The sequence below is a fragment of the Cuculus canorus genome, chromosome 5 (genome assembly GCF_017976375.1).
Source record: "Cuculus canorus isolate bCucCan1 chromosome 5, bCucCan1.pri, whole genome shotgun sequence".
NCBI classification, from domain to species: Eukaryota; Metazoa; Chordata; class Aves; order Cuculiformes; family Cuculidae; genus Cuculus; species Cuculus canorus.
The window spans coordinates 44,197,789-44,220,172 of record NC_071405.1 but is presented as its reverse complement, the minus strand read 5'-3'; the positions used below and the strand labels follow the sequence as shown (position 1 = coordinate 44,220,172).

Below are 22,384 nucleotides of genomic sequence, written 5' to 3'. Positions count from 1 at the left end.
CCAGAAACCCAGTTTTCATTCACACCAACTTCTTTCTAGTTCTTCAACTACGGACAGACTCCACAGAAATACTTCTCCAGCAGCCAATATGCAAGTGCCAGAAGTCTGACTGTATGAAGGAACAACAGACTGCAAGTTAAGGGATCATCATCCATTCCAGTCTGTTTTCTACAAGGCCGCTGTAAGGATAATTTGTCCTACATTTGCATATATGCTAATGCTGCCTGTAAAAAGAATCTGAGCATGCACACATGGAGGAATTAGCCTCCTTAATTTTCAGGTAAGGTGGTTGTGTTTTTTCTCAATGTCAGAGAACAGTGTGAAAAGTGGCCCAGCTTTCAAGCTGATCGCATGACAGGAAGGTGAGACCTTTTGGCAAGGTCAGGGCCTGTCTCTCAGAGCAGGAAACCTGCATAAGCGGTGCACACAGCTGACTTCTCAGTGTTTGTTTCCACCAGGAGAGCACAGAGAATTCTGTTTGGCTGGGCAGTACCATACCACATGCGCAGCACAACATGAAGCCAATGAAATGGCTAGCAAGTAGAAAGCTTCCATGTGTACCAGCTAGAGTGGTGCAGGTGCTTGGCAAGATCAAGACTTTGATCCTATTCACACCAGGATGTGTAAATTCTCACATCCAGTGCTTTCCATGGGAACACTCGTACATTTTACCTAAGTGAAGGGCACTGTACCATCTGATTCACTGTTTTTTTATGATATAGCAGCCCCAGTGTTTTATAAGAACTGAAGTAGAGACCACAAGTTGACTTTAACTGCAGTAGAAAAGCGCACTCTGGTAGCTCCAGAAGCTTTAAGGAGTAGCGTCTCTTTCTCATCAAACAAACTTACCCACTCCCCTATTGCTGGAACCCTAAGCTCTGGTCCCATGTCCTTGCCTACCTAGCACAAAACACTGATCTGATTACTGAAGAGTACTCCTCACCTCAAAGTAACCAGCACAAGCAAATGGCAAAATCCAGGCATACACTTAAGTATCCAGAAACTACAGGGAGGCTACTTTATTTCAACATTTTCATGAAATATAATAATTTTTCTACAGGAGCAAACATTTTTTGCTGGCAGAAGCATCTTAAACTATTTCTGAATACAGATTTAAAAAGGAGCAGACAAACTTTTAATTTAAGCTCCAAATCTTGATTAAGTGGACTTTGTCTTTCCTTTGTCTCCTTGGAAGAGGTTAGTAGCTCGGGAAAGTATTTTCTCCAGAAGGTAAACATCTCTCCAGGGCTGCACTACAGGTGTCTTTCATCCTTTATTGCCTGAAGTCCATTTTCAAGTTTAGAATTAAGAGATATGTTCCACGTGGCTTGCAGCATGGTACTTCTTTCATCTCATTTCTCCAGAGGTGCATAATTCAAAAGCTTCTCAATCAGATCCACATGGGCTAGGAGCATTCTGCGGCAGCAGTATCTCTTCAAACCAAGGGCATCCAGGGCATCCCTATTAACAAGGAGAGCAATAAGTAAAAAAAAAAAAGATAAAGTGAGTCAGAACCACTTGTAGCTGTTTCTAAGCAACATACCAACTACTTTCAGCTTAGTCATAGAGGAAAGATTGTTTGCAGTTCACACTAAGAAACAGAAATTTAGCGTGTGCTGTTAATGTTCTTTTCCATTTACTGCTGTTGACAGGGTGCTTGCCTGGTCTCTGGCCTGCAAGAGCACACCATCTTCTGATGAAGATGGCATCTAGCTGACAGAGCTGCTAAACTTTCAGAACTAAGCCTGCAGAACTCCCACAGGAACAGAACTGTAACAGATTCTTATGAATTTCCTCTTTTGAACTACCCTACTCATGAGGGCATATTTGGTTATGAAACAGGAAGGTTAAGTGAGATGCAAGTATTTTGGTTTTGGAAATACAATTCTAGTCTTCACAGCTGGAAAGAAACTTGAAATATGGTACATTTCTAGCTTCAAATATTTAGTTCCAGGCACTTGCTCTTCCTTTTACAAGCACCAATCTGTAGAAAAGAGAGAACCGGATATGGTTAAAAACCTGATCAATCAAGAGGTGTGAATGTATTATAGTAACAGAAACACAACTCTGAAACATGGTCAGTAATTTCCATTCCTCTTAAAATCCTGCACAGTCCATAATTAACTGTGTATGTAAATAGATGTATGGATAACAATGCTTAGAGATGTTATTCCTACTACTGTTAGCATCTCTAAGCACCATTATAACACAACATCTCTGTATAACTGAGGATACTGCATGAGATAAATCTGCAATCTAAGCCACACTAAAAGGGCAACAGATATATGGAAACTACAATAACTCCAGATGCAGACTACCCCACATGTGGATGAGATGCTAATTCTGAGGAAGGCTAAAATCCTTTCCAGGTGCCATGTAAGTAGGCATTAAGTTATACAACCTGTTCTCCACAACTATACAAATAAGGACGCTCAGACTGTTTAAGAGGAAAGTTGTGTTTTACAGTCTTTCTACTTAATTCATTCTGAGAGGCTGCTTGAGATTGTTCCTCTGGGGCAAAGACTGTATCAGTCATCCTTGCCTAAACCACTGCATGTATCTTCAATGGCTATCACCATCAGACCTCTTAAAGATAAGAGATGCTATCCAAGCCCTTTAGCACCAACCTATTAACCATAATGCCAGTCTGATACTTCTTCAGAATTTGACATTCATGAAATACGACTGAACTCGGGTTTTTAGATCCATGTGATGCAGCAATCCAGCATTTGTTTAAAAGAAATCTAATTTCCTGAAACCTATAATTCCCTTGTAGGAAGAAAGAGATGGATACTTTTTTAAAGTACAAATAACTGAAAGGAAGCCTCTGCATAAGCTGGACCATGGTAAAGGTTGTTTAACTTCAAGCACTACTGTCTAACTACATGCAGTCAAACTCCAGCAGCTTCTCTGATGATGTAAACGTCTTCATATCTATCAACAGTTCTTCAAGAGCTTAAATACCAGAGCTATTTTAGGACTACCGCTTGCAAAAGTTACCTAAGAGGAGTACATAAACAGTGTATTTTTAAAGAATGTTTATTAAAAAGTACTGCATAATATCTAAAGTTTCCAAAACACTTGAGAACAAAAGCATCTGCTGTCTGTTGGTATTTAAGAGAGATCTGGAAAGTTCTGAACTTTCAAATGCTGCTGTCAGAGACACAAGATACTAACATTAAACATAATTTTAGATGCCACATTATACATTTCAGCTAGAACAACTTCAGTTCTATTTCTCTTTTCTTCTGCCTTCCAAGAACTTGTGTGAAAAGAGCACTTTTAAGGGACAAACACAAACACGTGAAGCTTCCTAACTCACAAATTGTTCAGAAAATTTTATTTCTTCCATTTCATCTATCCATTTCTCCAGCCACCATCGTTACTGATTCTGTAAGATTTGAAGTGTTTGATATCTCTAAACTTGGGTTCTGATCTTACAATACCACAACTGCATTAGCTTGAATAGGCATCCCAGACTCACACCTGTGACCACAGCAATCCTTTTCAAGGGAATGTTTATCTATATCAATGTACATCTTCCTGTCCCATACAAAAGCGAAGGAATACTAAAGACAGGAAAAAATATTAAAATTCAGTACTTGGAAAATAAGTCAGAAGTGTTATCAGAATAGCTCTGATAAATTTCATTATTAGTGAGAAATGATTAACAACCCATATTATTTGAATGCTTTTAACTCCATAAGAATTTTTTTTTTTTTTCAGTAGGAGCTTTCCAAATACCTTTGGTGTAGCAGCCACAATATTCTGTGTTTGACAAGTTCTGGGATGCAAGTGCATCTGAAAACGCCACTCAGAAATAATCAGATTTAGGAAAATTGTTGAATGATTTTCACTGGACAGCTTTTAATGAAACTGATAAAAGGTGGGGGCATAGGACATCTCTCCCCTGCAAACTCCACATCAAGCAGTGAGAACCACAGGCATCAGCCACATTTTCCTACAAGTTCAGATGAGACTCTAACGGCAAAGCTTTCCTCCTCTGCTTGTTCTGTGCTCCACTGTTTAAAGTTAGACAAAACAGTATCCTAAACCATGAGAAAATTTTTAGATTTCCTTTAAAGAAAAGTGAAATCTGTGTTGTTAGTATACACTATTCTAACACTTTAGATGTAAGTGCATTTAAAAACCTATTAGTAAACCTAACCATCTGATTGCAACACACATACTCTCATTTCTACTGGACAGTTTCAACATGACTTCAGGAAGCCTCTCAAACTTTCCCCCTCCCACTCCTTTGAATTTAAAAAATATGTACTTTTTTTTGGTTCTCAAACTTTATGGTAATATAAAGATTTCTCAAGAGTTATCTTCTCAAACACTTTTTAAGTAGTCCCACCACAACTAGATCCTTCTTGAACTATTAAAAGGCAATTCTGGCTACGCAAAGCAGAGGCAGGCTTCTTAAAACAGAATTGTTACGACTATCAATCAGGTGTTTAGAAATTAAACTTCTGCTTCCACACAGCAAACCACTGCGTTCAAACAGAGTTAGCAATTCTGGGTAGTGGAAACAAAATGCTCATAAGAAAATCTAAAAGGAATGTATATTGTTAGCAATGTTACTCACTTTTTAACCTCATAGCTTCTTCTTTCTCTCCCCTTAAAAAAAAAAACCCCACACAGGTGTCAATGTTGACTGTACTACCTACTTCTTTCCTCCCCATTCCACACAAAATTGAATATAGGAGACTGCTTTGGGTATAAAAGTTATGACTTGGCAACTTCCACACTACTACCCGGAAAGATTCAGGAAGGAAACTTTCTTGCCTGTTAGATTTTCTACCCCTGGTTAAGCAGCCCCAGAAGGTATCCGTAGGTTTTAGCCTCTTTACAGCTCCTCTGTAATGCTGTGATCCTGCATCACTCAGCGCCTCCTCATCTAAAATACCAGTGAAAGAACGTTCAGACACAACACGCACCCTTCCGTATACTCCGCTTGCAGAAGGCCAAGGTACGCTTCCCACTTGTTTCCGACTATCTTGCCGCACGTAAAACACCGGACTGGGATAATCATCTCTGTGGCTGCAACGTTAAAGAACACGGCGTCACATTCAAGTACAAGAAATATCATTTAGAGCTCGCGGGACTCAGCCGGCTGCGGAACCGCAGGACACCCGGCGGCCCCCCGAGCCTCGGGGCCGGCACGGGGCGGGCCCGGAGAGGGCCCCCCCAGCCCCGGGGCCGGCACGGGGGCGGCGCGCGAGGCAGCCGAGGCGCCCGGTCCCGGTTCGTCCGAGGGGCCGCGGCTCTTACCGCGATGGCCGCTCCGCACTGCTGGGCGGTACCACCACGCGCGGCGCGGGAAGTGGCTCGGAGCGCCCCCACTTGTGCGGGGGGGGGCGGTGCGATGGTACCGACGGAGCTACGGCGTCTCGTGTGGCTCAAGACAGCGCGCGCGCGGGACAGGGTAGGCGTTCGCGTTTCGCGTGCGGCACGCTGAGTGGCAGCCGGGGCGACGGGAGCGCGGCGGCACCGGCGACGCGAGTGAGCGCGGCGCCCGCCTCTACTCCTCGTCCTTCTTCTCGCTCCCAGGTGGGTGGGCACTCACCGCGGCGAGACTTATCGTCCCATCCCGGCTCGGGTAGCGGAGCCGTCCGGGGTGGGAAGCGCAACTGGTGTGTGCAGGATGAGAGCCGGGACCCCGTGCGCCGCGGCGGCGCCTCCGCTCCGCTCCGCGCCGCGCCCCCAGGGACCCGCTGCGCTGTCCGTCCCGCTGCTTTCGCCTTGCTCGTTCGAAGGCGAACCCGCGCTCCGGTCCCGGTTGAGCTGTCACGGCGAGAGTTTTGAACTCCGGGGTCGGGCTGGGCTCGACGCTCTCCCGTTTAAGTTCTAACGCTGCTCCGCTTGGCCGTGCCCCGTGCGGGAGCGGCTCAGCGGGGACGCGCCGCCCCGGCACCGTCCGGAGCCAGCGCAGCCCGCGGGGACGGGGCTCTGCTCCCCGGCATCGGGGCGGCGGGGGAAGCTGGCTTTCCCCGGGCGGCGAGAGCCGGCTGCAGGCAAAGCACCCGGTTTTATTGGCTGCTCCAAGCCGTGGGGGTCTGGTGGCGGAGGGCAATTCATCCTGAAACCGTTTACGTGCATTTCATTAATCTAGGGATTGGGGAAGCATTAGGCACAGACCGTGGATGCTTAGCAAAGGGAAGCGTGCTGCGATGGCTACAAACTTTAGGGACGGGCGCTGCTATTCTGGGGACTCTGGGATGAAGCATCAGTCTGAACGGTGTCAGTCCTTATTGTTCTCTTGCTGCAGCACTAACGTTATGCTAATTGTCCTCGGGCAGAGCAGAAATTCTCCAAAAGTGTTTTATTTTCCTAATACAGCATCTGTGAGTTGATACAGTGCACGGCGCAGAGCCATTACTGTCAAGCATATAAATAATTGTGTCTTAATGCACAGCTTACGTTAATACATCTTTCGTGACTGTTTTTTGAACAACTGGATTATTGACCCTATGCACAGAAACACCAGACCTAGCTTGAACCGTGAAAGAGCAAATAGTTTTGTTTTAACAAAAAAGGGTTTAAGGTTTTTAAAGCAGTTTTACAATTCTGATTGCTAGTGAAAAAACAGTAATTTTTGCAGTCTTGGGAATAATTAGATGTGGTTGTGAATGGAGTGAGTTTTCTTGGCACTGAGTATGGATGTGAACCTCCTGCAATCTCTAGATTGTTATCATTACTGCAGGCCAATGAGAGTCAAACTGTGTCTTTTCTTTTACTCCTTTGATTTCTTTTTTTTTGGGGGTTGAGAATTTGGAGATTGTGCTTTGATGCATTTTCAGCACCAGGGCTCCAAAGTAATTTTCTTACTAACTGTGCAGTGAAAGGCATTTGTGGAAACTTGCAGTTGGGAATGAGAAACGGGGGCTGTCATGGGGGCTTCATGGCAGATGCACATCATTAGATGTGAAGCAGCATCTTATAGCTGCCTTGTAGAAACGTGCTTATTTCTTAAAACCAAAACTGAATTTTAACTTTCAGAGCTAGTTCTCATATCTGACTTTACTTAGCATCTTTTTTTTTTCCAAAGAAATATTTACTCAGTTTGTTGTCAAAATATTACTCTAAGTTTGTCATGTCTTTTCTGGATAACCTGCTTTGGCCGAATGATGGGCTTAATGAGCTAGTAGGTCTTTTATGGCTGTAGTTTCCTTGATCCTAGAAAATGCAGGGATTTTTTATGATCTGTGACCTGGAGAGATTGCTTCATACCAAGAACATTCTCTGCTCAGCTTCATGTATCCTCTGCTTAATCTGACTGTTTGCCAAGCCACAGAAGTCTGTTTAGAAGAGCTGGGAGAGATGTGCACATGTGTCTTAGGAATCAGTGTCAGTGTTTTATAGGCTGTAGCTCATGCTGATTAGGGTGATTGTGTGGAGTGAACCTTTATTTGTGGGATGCCGCCTCTCAACTCCTCTTTCAAGTGAGCTGGAACTACTGACACTTGGCTGTGGCAGTTTAGTATTTAGTCAGATTTGGTCTTTTCAACTTTTCTAAAGAGGCATGAAAACCAGAAGAATTGGAGAATTAGGTCTCTTTAAGCATCCTTCTGAAGATGAATTGCAAGAATTGGAGTTGTATCTCCTAGAATTAATCCTAGAACTGCATGGGTCTTCCTCACAGTAAGTTCCTGACCCATTTCTGGTCTCTTGCCACTTTCGACAAGCAGCAGTCCCCAAACTGCTGATTCTTTGGAGAGGCCTAGTAATCCATTGGAGTGCTCCTCAGCATTGAGCAGAAGAGACTTCTCTTGAACTAATCGAGCTGTAGTTAAGTTTGAGAATTGTGCACTGCTTTTCTGCTGTACTTCTGGAGCAGCTTCTGCTATGTGGGACATTGCAGATACTATATCCCACTCCTTGGTTACTGTGGTACAGGACTTTTTCCTGTGATCTGAACATTTGAAAGCTGCCAGTGTTCTGCCATACCATTGCTGTTGGGTTGAGGCTTGTCCTTGGCATTTTATTTTGTTTTATTTTAGATGTATAAAATGTGTCTGGGCATGACGGCTCCATGGCACTGCTAGGACTGAGTACTGAAACCCTGGATTGGTGACTAAGGAGTGGGTCCTATTTCCTATTTTCCTACTCACAAAATGTAAGGGAAAATAATGCTGCTTGCTCAAAAAAAAAAACCCTCAGAAAAGTCAGTTAAGTGACCTGACTGAACTACTCTCAAAATACTTCTATAGCTTGAGTGGCCGTATGACCTCCTGCAGCTCATGTTGTCAGACTGTGTCTTTTGTGACCTTGTCTCTGTAATTAGGGCTGTAGGAAGGAGTCATGGGATTTGTGCACTCTGGACTGGTAGCGTGAGAAACCAGTGTCTGAGAACTTTTTTTTAATTTTATTTTTACTTTATGCCTTGCAGTAGGTCAAGTTTAGATGTGCACCCTCAGGAACGTGGAGGCTTCACTGCTTTTCACCTTCTGTGATTTTTCCCCCTTATTCTGACTTTGTTTCTGCATATGTGTAGGTAATAACCAGAACTGAAGACTTAGGTTTTGGAAGATCTGTTCTGCCGGTTAGGTAGCAGTCATTTTCAAGGGTAGTAAATTGTTATTTAAATTCAGGACTCTCTAGAACAACTTTTTAGTGAAGGATTGTTTTGGTACTGTTGATCATGACTTGCAACCTTCTATAAACCTGTGGAAAGCCCTGTTGGCTCTACTTGGACTTAGAAGCTCTGTTTCCTCTTGCTTCCTGTGGTCATTTAGAGAAAGAATGTTTCCCTCTATGGCTGACTAACACCTCAGAATTGTGTACATGATTGCAAATGTTGGGATTGCAAGAACCCAGAGAGAGAAGACCGATAATAGAAAAAGGCTTGCATGAATCTTGAAATGAGTTATTAAATGGGACACTAGTCAGAAACTCAAATGTGACATGGAAAAAGTAACCAATAAATACGTAGCAGCACAGAGACAGAGCAAGATAGGAAGATAAGAAAATCACAGAAGATGAAGCTTGGCTACTGTTTTCTTGGGCACAGTCTCTACTCCAAGTTTATTAAATCCTGCAGATTTACTGTTTGGGTTGTCTCTAGTCCTGACTCAGAAGCACGTCATTCATCCTGTTCCACAAAAGGGAAAGAAAAGTGGCTGCCTTTGGAGTTAGCTAGTGTGACTTTGGAAGGACTTCCTCTTTTCTCTCTAAAGCTTGCAGGCTTAAGGACCAGAGAGTAAGCTGGAACATTGATTTGCTTTCCCCTTGATTTTTGGAGTAGGTGGCTTTCTGCCCCGTTGTGTGCCCTGCCCCCCTTCTTGCAATTGGATACAGCTTTATATGTGATGTTGAGGAGGTGGAGAAAGCCAAGAAGGGGAGGCAGGGGTGATGGAAGGAGGGAAGACTTGTCTGCTCTGTAGAGCTTTGCATTGTTTAGTTGCCTTGCATGCTGTTTAATAGCTGCTCGGGCCCCTGGATTTAGTGAAACAAATACAGAAGCTGCTAAACAAGTAGAAATGAAGAGAAACCTCTCTAAGCTGGGGATGTAACTGCAGCTTCACTGTAATACCAGGCAAGCCTGATGCTGCTGATTTCATTAAAAGCAACATTCTGGGCCTCAAAGCAGGGTTTAATACTTGCTATATATTTTTTTTTTAAATATGCTGACCTTATCTGGTAAGCCTGTAATATTTGTTGCGATGAAGAGCAGCTGCTGCATAAATACATATATAATATCAGTTGCCAGTTCTGAAAGCTGTGCTGAGACTGTGACTAGCTTGAAGTGGAGTTGCTATTAAAAGGCAGGTGGCAGGGTGTTTATTTTACACCTTGTTAATTGCTTGTTTTTCCTGCTGTAATTGGCTTCCTAATGGGGACAGAATGCACTTGGTTTTGCACACAAAGCTTCATTACTGACAACCAATGGAAGGGATTCAGAGGGTGGGATTTATGTGAAATATATATATATTGAGTAACAGATGTCTCTGCTAAATAGAGTGCGTGAGGAAGTCCCATAAATGCATCCAAAAATGCGAATATTTTTCCATAAAATGATTTAAGGTGGCCTTGTTGTAGATATAAAGCCTGTTACTTGAGAAAGAGGCAGAGACTTTATCTTGCTATTTTTGTGGGGCAGAGACTTTATTCTGCTTCACTGGACAGGAGTAAGGATGCCGGGGTGGTGCTCTGTACTTGGGACTCTAACAGTGTACATGTATGCATAAAAGTATCTTTAATGATTGCTGTGGCATATCAAGAGGTTGCTCCTGCTAGCAAACTGGGAGGAGATGGTGACTGGTGCTGGTGTTTGGTAGCTTTCTAAGATTTATGGAGCCCTCTCTGCTTCCTGTTTATGTTAGTGCCATTTCAGGTGTTCTCCATTTTGCACTGGGCCCTTGGAGGCAGGGCATTGCTATGGAGAAGCATGGTTGGACCATCCGTGTTTTCAGGGTGGTCTTGGTTGTGCTTAGAGCTGAGGTATTCTAGCTAGGGATGGGTGCTCCACAAAGGCAGTTCTAGTTTTAACAATAACTTTTTAAATGTGGTGCAAGGTTCTTTTGTGTAGGAGACTGGTCTAAGAATTGTCCATTGATGGTCATCATGATGATCATCAGGCACCATTGTGCCTGATGCCATGAATTCTGCAGTACGCTGTTGTACCTGTAGAGGTTGTTGTAGGTGGGAGGTGAGTGTAGTTTTGTGTATGTATGTACACATATATATTTGTACATATATGTATATATATATTTATATATTTATGTACATGTATGAAAAAATTTACAATGAAAAGTTAAGATAGCCCTTCATGGAAATGGCTTTTCGTCCTAAACTCCACGTTTTAAATTTTTTTTAGAGCACTGAGATGAGAATGGGAAAAGATACTCATCTGCTCCCTCACTTCTCTGCTTCCTCAGATGTCAGTATTTAACTAGTTTAGGACTGGTTTTGTCTGATTTTTTTTTCCCAGTAAGGCCACTTCAAGGCAAGAGTCTAATGTTTACCAGTCTTGGATTGACATATTTTATAAGAAAAAGCATTTGTTACATGAATATATCACAGCCTAATTGACTGTTTCATGTTGGGAGGGGCAAGAGGAGAGTAATATCCTGAGGCAGTGTTTTAATCAGAAAGATAACAGGAGCTGCCCATCAGCTCTGCTCTTCCATGCAACTGTCCTCAGATGACAAAACAATCCCCTTTCTTGGGATATTGCTTATAATTTCTGCAGAATCTTTCCTTCCAGGGTAAAGGTTGGACCGTGAAGTACAGGTGAGGCCAAGACTCATCAAGAATTGAGGCTTGAAGGGGAAGACCCCCCAAGGTGGAGTTCTTCACAGGCTGAAAGCAGTATGTGCATTCCCATTGAGCTCATGGATGTGTTTTTTTTCTCTGATGGGCTTAGCAAGCTAATAGGTCTCTCCTGCTTTTAGTTGGGAGCTTTTTTTCTCCAGGTGTATAAGCAGGTCCTTTCCCATCAAGATTCTCTCTGTTTATAGAGACTGTAGCAATGCAGCCTTCTTGTAGTAGTTTGCCCTGTCATCCAAGTCCCTGAACTCCAATTGAAAAGAAAGGAGGGATTTTCTAACTTATTTCTGAAGTTTTATCTCTGAGGCTCTGTAAGTGATGATAGATGTGATGAAAGAATTAAAGAGCAGGCTCTGCCAAAGGCTACCCTTTGGGCTTTAATGGGGATGTTTATGTCTGTTTAAACTTGATGCTTGGGCTTTTCCTTCTGTTTTCTGGCTGGTCATGTGTCTTGCTAGCCTTTACGGGAGTTGGAGTAAAAGATGGTTGTTGTAAGAGGGAGCAAATATCCATCTTGCTGAGTACCTTGTCTCTGACAGTGGCCAGTAGTGGCTACTTAAGGAAGCAGGTAAGCTTAAAGGATGTGTGCAGTAGTAATGTAGTGGGATGCTTGCATTTTATGATTTATGGAAGTCTGTAACTGTAGTGCTGTTCTAGAACTGACCAGGTAGGGAAGAAAATGCAGTTTTTCTGATTAAAATCACTTACTCAGCTTGGGCACGTCAGCCTGCTGTGTCCAGTTTAAGGTGCTGTATGGAAGCGGATGTATAAAACTAGCTCCAAAGCTGCCCCTGCTATGTGCTGCATCCTTGTGAAAGACAACTGTTTCTGGAAAAGTCCCTATTGGTGTGCAGAGCCTGAGACCTCCCAGTGTATGAGGCTTCCAGCATGGATATGGGGAGGAGGACACAGTTGATGCATTGGGTGTCGTGTTATCACTCAGATGAGTGGGCTGCTCTGCGTCTGTAATTGTGTCAGCCGCAGCAAACGTTTCATTGCTTTGTTTATTGAGCTGCTGATTTTAAAATTAAAAACAGCCAAATGTTTCATAAAATATTAAGAGACGCTGCTTTAGTGTCCCTCATCAGATTAAGTATGTCACTTCGTGTGTCCTTAGGGTGTTGAAGCCAATCAGCTTGGTTGTTCCCTTACCTTAAGGGTCCACTAAGGTGACATGCTTAATCTCACAAGGGATGCTGAAGCTATCACACTGCAGAACTGGTAACCATAGGGGTCCTGCACTTTAAGCCTGGATTCTCAAATGAAATTTTGCAGAAGTAATACAGTTTGCTTTGTACAAGTGAATTCCTTTTTGTTAGAGAAGAACTTCTTAGAAGAAAAAAAATACTGAGTTAATACAGCCGTAGATACATGCACTGCTCTGCAGGAAAGAAGGAAATTACAGTGTGTTTTGTGTGAAAGACCAAGGACTGTTATGTTTCAGTGGGTAAAGAGGGAGAGAAGCCTCTATAGTTCTCAAGCATTCTTTATGAATATGGATTTTGAAGCTGTTTCACTTGTAGGTAAATTTCTTTTTCATTCAAGAGCCAGTTCCAGCATTTAAATCACAACACAGTGCCACTGGAGTAGCAGAGTGGGGAAACTGTGGGTTGTAATAACCCTAGGACTAGAAAGCTGAGGAGGGAGCTCCGGCTTGCTGTGGAGAAGCCCTGAGGCCTGTGTGCTGATGAAACAGTATGTTGGAGCTGGGACTGCTGTGGAGAGCCACCTTTCACGGAGCTTTCCAACATCTCTTGCCTCTACCCAGCATTTTTAGCACACTTCAGCATGTGTATAGTACTTGGGAATGCTGCAATGTACAGGTTAAATAGTCATGAAGTTTTAATAAATTTGAGATACAAGACTAACTTGACTGCTGACTGTCCTGCTTGTTTTTGGTTGTGTTGTATCTTTAAACGTGGTAACTAATGGCACTCGTGGGATGTTACTTTTGCATTCTCACCGCGCACAGCGGAATCACACACATGTGCACATCAGGGAGCAGCTATTCAGGAGTCTGTTTTGAAGGGCAGCAGTTCTTTTGTCTGATCTGATACGCTGCTCCTGCTTTGCTTGCTGGTGGTGTGAGGGAATAATAAAGTAAAACCTTCAATCATATGACCTGATCAGAGAGGGTTGTCAATAGTGATTGCTAAGTTCTTTCAGAACATTAGACTGCTTGAGCTGTGCTCAGGGACTGATGGGTTTGGTTAGGGTTTTGCGTTCATTTTTGGCCTAAGTGAAAAGAACAGTGAGATCAAAGTTGCAGTTTTGTTTGCAGCCTGCCTTCAAATCCCTGCCTTATCTAAAATGGTACTTCACTGTATCCTAATTGTATGTACTATGCTCTCCTGGAAGCTATTTGAGGAGCACTTTTCCCATCTCCTTTAGGATATGCTGAGTATTTTGAGGACTTCTAAATTATTTTGATTCCTTAAATTGACTATCTTCAAAGTAGACATCATTGCACCCCCCTGATGTGCTGAGTGACATGCTGAGCAAATGGACATGAGTTCTCTTTCTTGGGGCATCCCTCCAGCCAGAGTTTTTTCCCATAGGCCTCTTCTATGACCTTGTCAAGCTGCTTCACTTCTTTTGTGGATTTATGACATTTTCTGTTCTCAGTAGAGATGCTAGGAAGCTTAATATTAAGAAGGTGCTTATACTCTGCAAAAGATAGCTTTGTCTGTTTGTATTGAGAGACAGACTTCTAAACATGAATGTGTATGTGGATTCTGCTTAGCTCTGTAGTAATTTTTCACTGGTCTATCTGTAATGTAGGTGAATGTTGGCCTTGTGCAGTGTTACACCTCTGTCCCAGATGCAGACAGGTGGCATCCTTTGTGTATTTTGAATGTATTTGCATTTCTGCAGAACAAAATGGTATGTGGGTGCAAGAATGGCTTTCCCCCCAGCACATGCATGCAGCTACTTTATGAATTGATGATGGGTTTGTGGAGCACAGATGACCTACCACTGTTGTAGAGAAGTGCCAATTAGATGCCTTCTTTTAAGCATTCCTAGATTCAGCCAAAGTGGTAGTGGGCTGGGGCTTTGCTGCAGTGGCTCTGCCTGTACTACTACTGCTGCTTAGGCATTCTGTCTTTGTCACTGTGAGTCAGGACGTCTGAAGGAAAGGGACTGTGGGATGACTAGGACATTTATGTCACATACATGAGAAAATTCCTTACTTGGTGACTGGATAGTAGAATGCCTTTATACTAGAAGGCAAGAGCTGCCCACAAGATCCCACTCCCCTGGATGGATCGCACTAGAGATGAGGACACAGAGAGCTATGGTCTGAAGTAGAAGAGATTTCTTCATCTAGATGCAGTGGTAGGCTTGAGAAACATTTGTTTTCTGAAAGTTGTCCGTGATCTCTTACTGTTCTATTCAGGTTTTATGTTTCTTTGCTCTTTCTGTCAGTAAATGACCATTTCATTTTGGCAATGCCCTACTGTTTAAATTATGGTTAGGGCCAGTTTATTGTGGCCCTGTTTAGCATCAGTTTTATTGCTTGCCTGCATTCTTGCTCTGCTGTGGGATTGTCATTGCAGTGCCTTTTAGGTCTCCTCTCTGCTGTCAACTGGCCTGACTCTTAGGGCTTGAAAAGCTGTTTGGGGATTCCTCTGGGAGCTAAGGAAGTTATTAGAAAGAAGTCAAATTCTCATAAGTTTCTGAGAAAGCTGTCATAAGGCTTGCGCCTGCTGGGTTATTGCCAAGTCCGTTATTCATGGGACTCATGATGAGCCAGTGCTAGACAATAATAGTTTCGTGTTCCTTTGTACTCTAGGCTGCTGTTTTGGCCAGTGTAAGAACACACAAGATTCTCTGTACCAAAGCATTTACAGTTTAATAAGCCTTGTTTTCTGGCCTTTCTTTCCCCTCCCCTTTCTCTAAGTTTCATTCTCCATGTACCCAGTTTACCTGTTGCAGATTCAGTCCTAGCAGTGATTAGTCCAAAATCGGACTGCTTTTGTACTTTTTGTAGTTTTTGGCAACTGGAAGCCCATTTGCCATACAAAGTACTGATTCTGATGGCAAGTGCTGCTGTGGATGAGTCTGCTGTCATTTATTGCTGCTTAAGTTATTTGTTACAATGAGGAAAATGGTTTTGATGAGCACATCTTATGGTATTTCCTTAGTGTATGTATAACTGTACACTTAGATACACAGAGAGTGTATGTATTAACTCTGCCTTTACCTGTTGGTGACTAGTTCCATTAGGCGGGTGTTTTACCACAGTGTGCAAACCACAGAGTGCAATCAGCATAAAAGGACCAAACTCTGGAATGCCATGTGAAATCAAGTTTTATCTATTAAAACGAGAAAGGTAACGAATGATTAGTAATGATTAACAGCAAGCTAAGAATAATAGCTTTAAGGCAAAGCATCTTATCATTAATACAAGAGAATAAGTATAGTAAGTAAGAAAGATCCATCACCAATTGTCCTGTTATTGACATCAAGATCTATAGTTGCTGGGGAGTGCCTGTTGCAGTGAGGATTTTGGAGAGCCTGTCTCTGACAATTGGGAGGTCCTATGCAGAGCGTGCACTCATAGATGGGGACTCGGTAGTCGCTGCAAGAGGGCTTTTATATTGTTAAATAAACAACTTACATAATTCTAATAATGTGGAATCTCTGGTCTCAGCTGCCTGGTTGGCCCCTCTCCTGGAGCCTGGACAGGGCCCAGGAAAGGAGCTCAAGGGAATGGCGGAATATCCCTTATCTTTGAACTAAGGAGGCTGTTGAGGTGCAGCATTCCTGCATAGTTCTTCCTTCACAGTGTTCATGCTGACTGATCAGCCAAGGTGTTGATGGCCCAGAGACTGCTACCCATCTCCACTATGTTCCCCCTCACATCCTGTGCACACTGTGCCACAAGTAAAGTGGCACAGTCTGATTCTACTGATAATCATAGAATCGTAGAATAGTTTGGGTTGGAAGGGACCTTAAAGATCATCTAGTTCCAGCCCCCCTGCCATGGGCAGGGATGCATTAATAATGTGACTATGATGCATTTTTTCCTGCTCTATACATTACAAAAATAGCACAGCACTATTCTACTGATAACAGCAATGCGAGAAGTTACAGATTAAACAGTACACATAGCAATGCAATACAAATCATCCATGGGTCACCTATTTTGTTTTAGGCCTGTTGATCAAACCCTGTCACTTAAGTGGGCTTTCTTGTAAGTTGCAGAGTTGGCTTTGATCTGGCATATTTGCCCACGTCCTCAAGGCATTTGGCTGTTTGTCGACCCTTTATCTGCCTCTGCAGTGGAAGGGGTGAAAGGCAGGACTAGGTTATTTGCCTCATGGAGTTTCCTTTTTTTTTTTTTCCCTCCTGCTGGCTTATGGCTTTCTCCTGCTTCACGGTGGACAGTGGTGTTTGGTACAACCAAATTTGGAATAGCTACCAGTGTTTTCATTTCCCATGGGAAGGTAGTACTCTACCCAAACAGCTTTCACTCTGTGAATGTCTGTCTTGGTGCAATCTTCTGTTTTTTGTTTAGTACAATTGCCCTACACTCTAACCACTTAAAAGGTTAGTATTGAAATGTCAGGAATGTGTATTCAAAATAATTTCAAATACTCAAATTTAAAATGAAATGTGATGGTGCGTTGAAATAGTTTGATACTTCTCTCTGGGACTGAGCTGGGATGGAATCCAAACCAAACCATGTGAGATCCCTGGAGGGAAAAGTGCAATGCAAATTGGAGGCAGAAAAGTCAGTTTGAGCTTTGGTTTGTCTTTGCAGTCTCTGAATGTGTGCCAGCTATGAATGAACAGCGGTAGGAAATATTTAGGTGCTGCTCTGCAGCCTATGGAAGCTTTTATTCAGTGACATGCATTACAGATTTCCTACCAGAGCTGAAAAATTGCGTTTCTGTTGAAACCCACACCACTTAATATCAGCACAGTGTTCTGCCAGCCCTGAAACGTGTCTGCATTTGCTTGCAGAGCCTGCTCAGATGTAGGGCTTCATTCTGTCTATTTTTCTCGTTTCTTGATTTTCTGCAGATATAATAATAAAAAAAAACCCAGAAAAATGCTCTCCAAAATGGTGCTATTGAAGCTGACACACTGATGATTTTAGCAGCCCTTTAAGTTTGTTTGGTCTTCTTTTTGTTGTTGTATTAGTTTTTTTTTTTTTTTTAATTTTAAACTCCTTATTTTGATTTGAATTATTTGAAGATTTAGATAGGGTAGCATTACAGTAGAGCTAAGCATTTGATCAGCTGCATGGATATTGGCAAACAAGTCAGGTGACATATTTCTGAGCCACAGTTTGGAAGAGCTAGAGTATAAGGGGCTGAATGAAAGCTGTAAGTATTGGAGAAAAATTAGCTTTTCTAAAATGTGAACATGCTAAACTGCATTAGTGTTCAATAAGTCTGAAGGATCAGAGTGGATGCAAAAATTGAGGGTTTGGGGGGGGAAGAAGGCACAGAGGATCCAAAAACCCAGGCTGCTGTTTAGGACCTGTGAGTGTAAGTGCATGTATATGTGCGCAGATGATGAGAGCAGACTGTGAGTGTTAATGGTTTCTAGATTTACTGTAGAATAGTTTGCATTGCTGCAGACACATAGAAAGTTGCTGCTCATGATTCTGGGCTTGGCTTGTAATAGCTACCTGTAAGCCTTAATATCAGCAAGGATCACTGGAGTGCAATGGATCTGGTACTGTTTTTCCAGCACTCAGCCTGCAGCTTGTGCCAAGTGGCATGGACTGGACTGGGTGTAACAAGGAAGAGATGATGTCAACAGGGTGGGAAAATCCTCTTGTGACTTTATAGGGCAGACTGCTCTGGAAATTCAAGGGAATGGGGAGTTGCAAGTCGTGAAGGAAGTCAAAACAGGGTTTTATTTCATAACAGGACATGGATGATGGGGGCATTGAAGACTGAAGACTCTGTAGATGCTTCAGTTTATCTTCAGAAGTCAAAAGTCTCTCTTGAAAAGTTTTCTTCTAAGACTATGTGTAAAGTGTGTACTGTGTTATGACTGTATGATGTACACGTATAAAATTGCCTTTCATGGTGTCCTGCTGCTGCAGAGTGGATCAGACTGGCTCTCCTCTGCTTATGCCAATGAAAATAAATTGCACCATCATAACTTGTGAGGAAAACATAATTCTGTAATCCTGTGTATAAGGCTACCGGCCAACGATGTTGTAAACAAAGCCAGCTCTTCCTGTGCTGTTGGATATTGCTTCCAGGCAAGTCCGAGAGCCAGTTGAGCAGGAAGGCAGTGAAGCCGTCACTTTTGCAACTTTCTTACTCATGGCTGCTGAAAGGGGCTTTTCTCCAAACTGTGGACAATATGTTTTTCTCGCTTCTTTCCTCTCCCCTGATGCCAGTAACTTTAAGGCAACTCTGTTGCTTCTGTCAAGGAAGGTGCTGTTTCCTTTTGCAGCTCTCAGAACAGGAGAAAGAGGCATTACACATACGGTATTTCTACACCCCTCTCATTTCATTTCAGATCTGTTTTCTCTTTTTAAAAGCTTCAGAGAGCAAAAGATGAGGCTTTAACGATGCAGGAGGGAGAGGAAATCTTCCCTCTTGATTTTTTTTTCTGCTTGTAAGTGTTACTGATTAAGTAGGACATGGCGTTAGTATCGGTGTCTCTGTATGCACAGTGATGCGGAGCAAGCGCCTCAAATTTGAGTAATATGGGGGATAGCTGGAACGGGATTGCGTGGACTGGACTGCGGGAGAGAGGCAAATACTGGAAGCTGAAGCTGTGAGCAGCTGGGAGAAGAGGGCTATCAGAATAGCCAATTTTGCCAATTCTGATACCAGAGCACAAGAGCAGATACTGAGTGTGATTTAAGGGGTCTAGCAGGGTCCTGAATGCCTCCCCTCTGCTTGAGACAACTCAAGTCTTTCAAGGTTATGTTCCCTCATTTATCACTAGTCATCTGCTGTTCTCGGTGATCAGCCCTGCGTCCCATTTTTCTCTGGTTATATATCTGCTCTGCCTGTGAGCTTTCCTGCAATACGTAGGATGTTTCTCTCACTTCCTCTCTGTGTTCAGTATGTGTATTAAGAGTTGGGGGTATCAGGACATGAAATCTCCTTGTACTGTTTTCTTTGTCATCAGCATGCCATAAGCAGCAGCAGCTTGTATTCTGAGAATAGCTACTGGTTTTCAGTAATGTTCAACTGCAGGTCAAACCTCTGCTGAAACAGGGCTTATTTTATGGGATGTGAGTAGTAAGGCAAAAAGCAAGCTGTCCAGTAAGTCAGTGAAAGGAGCCCTGGGTCCAGGTTGTGCTTCCATGTTGCATCCACTTGGCTAGCCTGTCTCCTGTTTAAAGCCTTTGTTGTTTCCCCTGAGCTTCTGAGTGGATACTTAGTTGAGAAGAAGTAAGTCACCTTAGTGTTTCTGGGTTACTGGTGCTGCTGCATCTCTGAGCTTTCTGGCAGGAAATGAAACTAGAGAATAGTCTCTTACAGTAGAATAATTGTGGTAAGGTCACTCATTCATGCACTCGACCTATTACTTCTCTCTGATGTTTGCTTCTTGCTATACAATATAGTTGCCGTTTCCAAAAAGCACAGCTTCCTGAGGAAAATGACAGTTCAGTTCTAGAAAAGACAGAGTTGTCTTTGATGGAGCTTGGGTGAAGGTTGTGTTTGTCTTTGTGCATGTGGTATGGGTTGTAAACAAAGTTTGCCCTGCTGTTTTTGAGAAGAAGCCACAAAGAAGCTTAAAATACTAATTTCTGTGTCTGTCTGGAGATTACTGTGCTTTCACCATTTTACTTTCATCTGAATTAAACATTGCTATTTAGATTTAACAATAGTTCAGGTCAAGTAAGGAGCATAGTATTAATCCTGTTTTAGTTGGCCCTATATAATCCAGCTATCCAGCAAAGATGCTTTGGCTTGGATTCATGCCACTAAATTGATGAGACCAAAATAAGAGGTAGAGAGATGCTTATATCTAGAAGATGACTTCCATCTTAGTGGGATGGTGTCCATCTCTTTCTATTAACCTTAGAGAAAGCTGACTATTGTCATCTGCCTAACTTGAGTATTTCACAAGTGCCTAAAGCTGGGTTGGATGGAGTCAAGCCTAGTGTTGGAGAGCCCACGCAATGCATGAAAGACCCATTGTGCATGGTACCTTTTGCAGCCTTGCTGCTATTTGGGTTAGAGGAAACTCTGCTTATACTTTTGTTAAGCTGCTCAAAACTTGTTTCAAGTTGGATCTATTTTCCTTCTCTCTTTTTCAAGTATAGAGTCTAGTCCTATAGTACTAGTAATGTGAAGGGTGTTGCCTTACTTTTGTTTTGCACACTTATCTTAGCTAGTTGTTGTGGGCCATTAAGACTCATTGTTGTGGTTTAACTCAGCAAGCAGCTAAACACCACAGCTGTTTTTCCTTCGTATCTCCCCACAGTGTGATGGAGACAGAAAAGGAATGGGAAATCATTATAACAATAATAAAAGAATATACAAAACAAGTGATAACACAATGCAGTGGCTCACCACTTGCTGACCAATGCCCAGACAGTCCCCAAGCAGCAGTCACCGCCCCTTGGCCATCTCGCTATCCCAGTGTTCAGGATAATGTCATATGGCATGGAATATCCCTTTGGACAGTTTGAGTCAGTTGTCCCCGCTGTGCCCTCTCCCAACTTCTTGTGCATCTCCAGCTTTCTCACTGGCTGGGCAGTATGAGTAGTTGAAAAGTCCCTGACTTGGTGTAAGTGCTGCTTAGCAACGACTAAAACATTAGTGTATTACTAACATGATTTTAATCCTGAATGCAAAACACAGTACTGTGGCAGCTACTAGGAAGAAAATTAACTCTATGCCAGCCCAAACCCAGGACATTCCTTTAAGCCAGGAAGTGTAGCTGCTTCTGGCAATGGTAGCAGCTCAGCAATGAGTGTTTAACTGTCACTTGACCTTCTTGTGCTTGCTGCATCTCAGACTCCAGGTAACAGTTAACCAACACAGGCAGAGACCTCAAATAAAGCAGAGTCTTGGCTGCAGGGACTTTCTTGGGAGTGGCGGAGCCAGGAAAGGCCAGAGGATGTTAGCAACGTCTATAAAGCTTGATGTGCAACCTTGCAGATTCCTCCTTTCTCTGAACTTGCTTGCCATTTGTTACTGATTCAGAATCGAGTCTCTCTCCTAGCCCTTCCTGTCTGTTCCTACTCCCAGTCTGAGAACGGGAGGTGAGCAGAGAAGCATCATGTCAATCTGAGATTGCACTAAATAAGCGAACTGGGAGGATGCTAGTCCCAGCTTTTCTGTTATACTTGCTTATGATGTACAATACAACCACTGGGTGTCTCTGGCCTATGCAGAGCTCCAGGAAATACCCAGTCCCTAGAAGGCTGGCACTCAAAGAAGCCTATGCTTCTCTGAGGCTGCAGTTTTGTTCTTGTTTTGAAGGGCATTGTGTTCCTTTCTAGGTTGACCACTCAGAATATGGCTTCCCTGCTCTTGGAAATGGCACTGTGTGGTAAGACGACACTGTGGGTTGCGAGCAGTGCCTGTGTTGTGCCTTTCAAAGGGAGGCGAATTCCCCAGCCTGATTTTGCTTTATTGCTGTTTCTGAACACCATACCTCTCATGACACTGAGCTGTGCAGAATGTCTAAGGAAGGAGAAGGCACAGCAGCTTTGCTACGCTTACCTAACTGATTGGCTTTTTTCTCTTTCCCTTAGCTGTAACAGGCTTGCTCTTGCATGCACACTCAGGTAGGTAATTGATCTGTCTCTCAACAGGGCTCTGCTAGTCACAGTATTTTCTTCAATTCCATGGAAAGACTTATTTTTTCATTATGATGCTTGAAGAGTAAAAGGTATCCTATTCTCTGTTTTAAAAATGCCATGATAGAAGGTAAAGCTTTCATTAAACATGCCTGACTGAATTTATACACTTAAATATCTGAACTGTAGCTGATATATTTTGAAAGACAGAAAAAGAACACAGCAGTAATAGTCAGCATTTTGCATTTGGATGGTTAGTCAGTAGTATTGTCAGTGCTTAATCAGTGGTATAGAAAAATAATTGAATTAATGCCTTCGTAGATTTAGGTTGGTAAAAACCCAAAATATGTATGTCTATGGCTGCAGGGT

General features: G+C 42.9%; 2 protein-coding genes across 5 annotated transcripts in view; one reads left to right on the top strand and one right to left on the bottom strand.

Moving 5' to 3' along the window:
• Positions 1 to 993: 993 nt before the first annotated feature.
• Positions 994 to 5,418, bottom strand: POLR2L (RNA polymerase II, I and III subunit L). The gene is made up of 3 exons (XM_054068314.1): positions 5,278 to 5,418; positions 4,944 to 5,046; positions 994 to 1,461 (listed from the first exon to the last, which is right to left on the bottom strand). Exons 2-3 carry the CDS (start codon positions 5,036 to 5,038, stop codon positions 1,353 to 1,355), a joined length of 204 nt encoding a protein of 67 aa, XP_053924289.1. The 5' UTR covers positions 5,039 to 5,046; positions 5,278 to 5,418; the 3' UTR covers positions 994 to 1,352.
• TSPAN4 (tetraspanin 4) overlaps positions 5,299 to 22,384 on the top strand; it is a 454,376-nt gene continuing 437,290 nt past the window's right edge. For 2 of the 4 annotated variants that reach the window (XM_054068306.1, XM_054068309.1), the window contains exon 1: positions 5,420 to 5,556. The gene's annotated coding sequence lies outside the window, so the exon portion shown is untranslated. Of the gene's footprint in view, positions 5,557 to 22,384 lie in introns of all 4 variants that reach the window. The other 2 variants (XM_054068313.1, XM_054068307.1) reach the window with 2 other exon arrangements.

What these genes read in the sequence shown, in the direction of transcription:
- POLR2L (XM_054068314.1), bottom strand. Translation starts at nt 5,038, where the DNA reads ATGATTATCCCAGTCCGGTGTTTTACGTGCGGCAAGATAGTCGGAAAC. An exon ending in CAAGCGGAGTATACGGAAGG is followed by an intron (nt 1,462 to 4,943) that starts GTGCGTGTTGTG and finishes CCTTGTTAATAG; the next exon opens with GGATGCCCTGGATGCCCTTG.